At 31.6% G+C, this 6,501-nt stretch overlaps 1 protein-coding gene across 1 annotated transcript; it reads right to left on the bottom strand.

Moving 5' to 3' along the window:
* Positions 1-557: 557 nt before the first annotated feature.
* LOC134271776 (lysozyme C, milk isozyme-like) lies at positions 558-4,662 on the bottom strand. Its single transcript, XM_062753986.1, has 5 exons — positions 4,604-4,662; positions 3,679-3,759; positions 2,261-2,425; positions 2,050-2,128; positions 558-685 (listed from the first exon to the last, which is right to left on the bottom strand). Exons 1-5 carry the CDS (start codon positions 4,653-4,655, stop codon positions 622-624), a joined length of 441 nt encoding a protein of 146 aa, XP_062609970.1. The 5' UTR covers positions 4,656-4,662; the 3' UTR covers positions 558-621.
* Between the last annotated feature and the right edge of the window lie 1,839 nt (positions 4,663-6,501).

Here is a 6,501-nt window from a genome sequence, read left to right on the forward strand (position 1 = left end):
CTGTTACATCTGTTTCATATTTGAATGTCTTAAAGAGATATGACGATAATGGCCAATCAAGAGCTATTTGTTTGTGTTGTTGAGATTCCAGGGACATCTATACATTCGTATACATTCGTACAAAGATTTGTCAGATTTCAAAGAGGTAAATTAAGACCAAATGTCGCACGATTTCAAATATCAGGCATATATCGATGCTGTGCTTGAACAGGCCAACTGACCGGGGGAATAGGAGGGGGGGGGGGTCATGGAGAGTCCATCAGTCGAAAACGATATATTTAAAAACTGCTGATAAAGACAAAAGGGTTTCATTATCGATATCAAGAGATGCTTATTAGACTACCAAAATAGAAGAAAAGGTGTGTCGACATCCCAGATTGACAAAAAAGAAGAAAAAATAAAGAGGGGGGGGGGGGGCAGCCCCCAAGTGCCCGCGAATGTGAAAAGGTCGATTGTAAATAAGATAGATTTATGATAAGAATATTGTTGAAGTTATTCGAAAGTATGATATTGCATTTCTTTCAGAATGTTGGATTGATAAAAGTTATACTTTTTCAGAACATATTCTAGGTACAGTATTTGACATAAATATATTTCAGAGGAGTGATAGATGAAATCCTCTTAATAAGAGCATCCTCTGAGATAGTTCGAGTCTATGTGCTGACAGTAGTCTCTCCAGGCATAACTGAAGAAGAATAAAAAGAATTAATTAAATAACTGTATTATTTTAATAAGTGTTATGAATTTAACTTCGGTTAATTTTTTTTCTAATTTTCCGATTTTTTTTAACAATTTATAAAAGAAGATCAATAAAAAAGAAAAGTATTTATTATTGAGACAGTAAAAATATTGAAGCTTTTAAATTATTTTTGATAATCTCTTCAAGAGAAATGCCTGCAAAAAAGAACATAAAACAAAGGTAATCTGAGATTACATAGCTCACCTTGTTGTTAAATAGGGCAAAGTAACACATTAAAGTAAGAATCTAGAAGTTTACATACCAAAATGCAAAATTTATGCAATTTTGAACTGAAACGGCTCGCAATTACTTAGTAATACACTTATCCAAGAACTTCAAACTAGTCGCCATTCAAGAAAATGTAATTCAAATTCAGCATCTAAAGCAAGTTTGAGAGTGTTCCTCCCTTGATGCATCATCCATGCAAGTTTGGTTAATATAGGATTCTGCATCCGAAGCAAGTCTATTAGTGTATATTCTTAGATTATCATCCATGCAAGTTTGGTCATCATGGGCTCAAAGTTACTTGAAAAAGAGACCTGCACCAAAAAATCATCCGGAAGATAAAGGTTAGACCCAGCATCCGAAGTAAAAACTATCATTCATGCAGGTTTGGTGAGCAAGGGGGCGTATAGTTACTTCGTAATAAGACCTACAGCAAAAACTTTAAACTGCATCAAAAACCCTAACCTGCTTCAAAATCATTAACCTGGTCATTCCTTTGCTGAAATTGCAGCATTTGAAACCTTATCTGGTACAATGAAACACACTCAAAGCATCTTCCATGCATGTCGAATCAATGAAGGGCATAGAAGTACTTAAAAATAAAACTGCACCAAAAACCTCAACCAAGGACGCCGGCACGACATCGAGGCCGTCTCCGAGACACAGACACTTGTTTCGGGAAATAATACTTTTACCCATAGTATAATTATACTAGGGTTAAAAATTTATTCCCGAAACAAGTGCCTGTGCTCCGAGGGTATCACATAAGCTCCCCATAACTTCGTTGAGGTGAGCTAAGAATGTCAGTTTACATGTATTATGCCTATGTAATTCAATATCTATAATACTTGATGAGTAATGATTTTGTAGATCGGCTTGTACATGAACATGTATAACGTGAAGCAATCATCTGATTTAGTAGATGGTTAGAATTTTTTTATTCAAACTTAGCTTAATTAAAAATGTTGAAAACATCCACTCAAATGGAAAGAGTACAGTTATGTCTTACATGTACAGAACTAGTCTGCAGGTTTTGAAATTTTCGGGGGGGGGGGTGAAACTACCAGAAATCCATTAAAACTTACGAAAATCCAAATCCATGATGTTCTCTCTTCAGCTGTTGTACACACCTGATGTCATCAGATATATCGTCATTTCTGAAATCTATCAGAGAATGACTTAAATAGAGTTATTATTTTTAGAATTATAATTCTTTCTTGATATTAGTTGCATATTGTCCTTTCTGACATATTTCATTTTTCAAATAAAATCTGCATATCCATATCCATACGGTACCCGAGCAGGGATGATTGCAGCCATTCATGGTGGGAAGTCCAATTTGAGGATCACAATTCCAAAAATCATTTATCTGGAAAATTCCATGGTCGTGTGTTCCATCAGAATTTGCAGCACTTCTTATGTGTGTGTTAAATCCCGACTCATGTTCTGCCATACAGACATCTAAATAAAAGGAACATAAAGAATATCAAAAGGGTTTTACAAATACTGATGTGTTTTTAGTGAAGCCTATTTAAAATTTTGTTAAACAATTTGTTCTGTTTTTACCGAAATCAGTCGCTCATTTAATACAAGGGCTCCAGAGCAGACGCTCTATAACTGCACCATGCGGGAAACAATAAAAAAAGCATTAATAATCATAATGAATACTACATTGAATTGATATTCATCCAATTGGACGCCATGTGGCAACGCACTTTGAAAAAATTACGCACTTAGAAAAAATTTTTCAAAGTGCGTTAAAATTGGGACAAAATCAACGCACTTTGAAATTTTTTTTCAAAGTGCGTTAAGAATGTACATCAACATTTTTTACTATGTGGACATTTAACGCACTTTGAAAAAAATATAAAATTCTAGACTTAGATAGATTTTAGTAATAGAGAGAATCAATTTGTAATAAATATATCTTCCGAAAAAACTTTTTAATTTACATGTATTGATTTAGTCTCATTGAAAATTTAACAAGGAGAAGATGAGTATATAGAAGGTCGCTCAGTCCGACTCATTTTCTTTCCTTATACATAGCCGGCCGTCAGTAGCAAATTGAAAGTGGACCCCCCATGTAAGGCCCAATTCTTAATGCCTATATTATGTATATCTTTGCAAAACATTTTTGTAACTAACCCCCCGCGGGTACCGATGCCTATGCTACACCCAAATAAATGTATTTGCATAACTGGTGTGACGTTGAAAACTTTAAATAATTTTTAGTTTACATTAAATGTATGCAAACTGGAAAAAGAATAAAGTACAGTAAAAGCATTTAAGAGAGAAAGAATTTTCAAAGTATGGAAAAATCAAAACCACTCGATCGCTTTCACATCCTGAAGTGACCTTATCACCAAAGAGTTATCTAACAGGTTCAATTATTTTTCATACCTATAATTTTCAAGAATATTGACCAAGCCATACACATTTTTGAAAAGAAATTTTATTTTTTCAAAGTGCGTTGAATTGGTCCCAAATTTAACGCACTTTGAAAAAAATTTTCAAAGTGGGTAATTTTTCAAACGCCACTAGGTGGCAAACCATTTTTTTTAACATAAAATTCACTTACATTTAGCAGTTCAGTAAGGATTTAATTATGTTCCTTAAGAAAAACAACTAATGATATTTCCTTGGTTAATCAGACATTGCTTTTTTGAGAAAAAAAAACAACATTTTGCTATGGTTAATTAATTATATTCACTTACAATTAGCAATATCACCATGGGCTACGCCGTGTCTTGCTAATTCCTTTGCCAGTTCGCACTTATTAAAGGTTTTTCCACTCACTAAAAATACAAATACTAGTATAAAATTAATAACAATAACTCTAGTACAATTTAAATATCTTACCACTTATAAAACTGTAGAAAAACTCGTGGATATAAGATATAATTGGAGGGATCTAACAAAACAATTTTGAGAAATGTGGTTTTTTTTTTTTTAAGATAATTGGACACAACATATCCAAAAATCTAAGTTGGAGAGCCAAGGAAAGAACTAAAACAAAGTCAATTTGGGACTTTTCTGATAGAACTGAATGACGCCATTTTATCTTTTTCATGACATAATTTCATGTTTTATGAGCTTTATTTACCAGGCTCATACTCAAGCTAATTTCAGAACTTTTTGAAATTATTAGACTTTTAAAGCACACAAAGTCAAAAACTCAAACTTTCTTTTATACTTCGTATTTAAAACTATTGTCTCAAAGGAAAGATCAATTGTTATGGTTTGTCAATTATTTTTTCGAAAACTAGTAAGCAACGACCATAAGACTGAAAAAATAAAAAACTATACCGGGAACAAAATAATGATCCTCTACATAGCAATCACGCCATATCAAGCATAATTTAGGCTTAATAAAACCTTAAGTTCAAATAAAAAATGCTATGAATAATAATACTTTAAACATTTCACAAAAGCGTTTAGAAAAAAATAGATGAACATCAGATTTTTACTTATTTTATATCTCAGTTCTCTAAATTTTAAACAAATTGCATGATTATATTTACATGTTAATATAGGAATGAAGGCCTTTACAGATAAAATCTGGACACCTTTGGTTTGATGCATTTTGATTCGCAACCTAAATCAAATGCTAAACAAAATTTTTGAGAGGATTCCACTTACCTGCCAGAACCGTTGCCGAAATGAAGATAATGGTCATTCCAGTCATTTTCATTACTCGATAAAAAGTCTGCATTACAATGTACATATGAAATTCCCTAATTAATATTTATATGTGAAATAAATAAATGAGCGATTTGAAACTTTAAAAAGCGATTTTTTTTCTTTTAAATGAAAGAGTATTGAAGGTTTTATATTGCTCTTTTGCAAGAAGTATCAGCAATTAGGCCTAAGAGTATATAAAATACAATGCACTTGCCACAATAAACTGAAAGAAAAGGGAGACTTTAATCAGCCTTATCTACATATGGGACTCTTTATATGTAAATTCTTATCAGACAGATCGGTCAATTCTTAATTTTACACCAGGAAGAAAAAAGAAATTCTTGGAAACTTCGGCCTGAAAGTAGAATCGTGATTCTCATGTTTGCCAAGTCAAGGGTACTATAAACGTGGTTATATTGACGAGTTGAAAAATTGACGATTTCTTGTTTACGAAAATTGACGAGTGTTAATTTTGACGAAATATTTAATCAAGAGTTATGTATCTTTGAATTCACGGGGATACAAAGGCAGCGTTGAATTTTTATACAGACCATCTACAATGTGTAAGATTATTCAAACTATGTAAAGTGTGAAAGATATGATTAAAATAATTGCCCTCTTGTAATTTGTTTTCATTATAAGCGGTCAATTGCCTGAGGTGACAAACTAGGTCAAGCTCGGCGTGATAATTATGCTGAGCTACGCATACAGTATTTGACACTAGTTAATTTAGATTCAATGGTTTTTCTTAAAAAGTGATAAAATTATATATCACTGTGTTTTCATAACTAATTACAAAAGAAATTAAAAGTAACTTTGATCTAGTTTTAATAGGGGAAACCCGAGAAAAGTAAGCGGTAACGTTGTACAATGGCAATTGTCTGTATACGTATATAAAAAGAACCTTATCGAGCACTTCATACTGGTCACCCTATGTATTTTTTTAAGGTAGTCCGATTCGTCGTCAAGAAGGATAACTCTTTAATTCATAGTTTATTCAAAATGTCTGTAAGTGAAGCTTTCATTAAATTTAAAATTAAATCAGTATAAAATGATTTAGTAATCAGAAGACACGGATGCACAGTTAAAATAAAAAAAATCAGCAATTTTCTTCAAAATCCTGAATACCAATAGTTTTTCATACTAAATGTATTTGCTGATCAACTTTCAATAAAAAAAAAATCATAGTAGGTGCTTTCCTTCGCATTTCCTGAAAATTTTTGGAGATCAACTAATTTTCCCTATATTTTATCATTAAATTCAAAGATAAAGTTTGAAGAATTTCAGTGGATAAAACAACTGTTGCTACATGTCTACATATTGGCATACATACTCTTAATGGATATAATAAGCATACGTTGAACAAATATAAAAAAGATATCACAAAGGAAAGAAGAAGAAAAAATAACTTGATCTTAATACCAAGACAAAGTAAAGCATTGTTAAGGCCTGCATTTTTTTTATTTTTAGGTTAACAAACATCTGAATGAAAAAGTCCGTTAGGAGGAGGAAATAAAAAAATAATAAAATTATATTTTGGATACATTATCAACTTTTCTACATTAATTTTTGCTTCTTTGTTTATGCTCTCCTAACAGGCTTCTTGCCACTGGACAAATAAGGGTTACAAAGGGGAAAATACAACCTTTAATTGTTTATTTCATCATCTACCAGTTGGGGGCAGTGAAATAAATCTTTTGATGTTGGACAAAATACAGATTTTTTTTTAAAAAATCAATTTTTTAAATCTCTTTTAATATATCTTTATTTTTGTTTTTAATGTGTGTTAGGTAGAAATTATTCTAAAATATTAATATACTCGAGACCTATAAAAGTAATAATTCCTTTTATAAAAC

The sequence above is a fragment of the Saccostrea cucullata genome, unplaced genomic scaffold, assembly GCF_032062105.1.
Source record: "Saccostrea cucullata isolate Sc308-1 unplaced genomic scaffold, CSIRO_AGI_Scuc_v1 ctg8426, whole genome shotgun sequence".
Lineage (NCBI taxonomy): Eukaryota > Metazoa > Mollusca > Bivalvia > Ostreida > Ostreidae > Saccostrea > Saccostrea cuccullata.

Excerpts from the sequence above, each read along its gene's own strand:
- LOC134271776 (XM_062753986.1), bottom strand. The coding sequence starts at position 4,655 with ATGAAAATGACTGGAATGACCATTATCTTCATTTCGGCAACGGTTCTG. Across the intron at positions 2,426-3,678 it reads CCATGGTGATATTGCTAATT|ATGTCTGTATGGCAGAACAT; the intron begins GTAAGTGAATAT and ends CCTTTTATTTAG. Across the intron at positions 2,129-2,260 it reads CTGCAATCATCCCTGCTCGG|ATTTCAGAAATGACGATATA; the intron begins GTACCGTATGGA and ends ATTCTCTGATAG.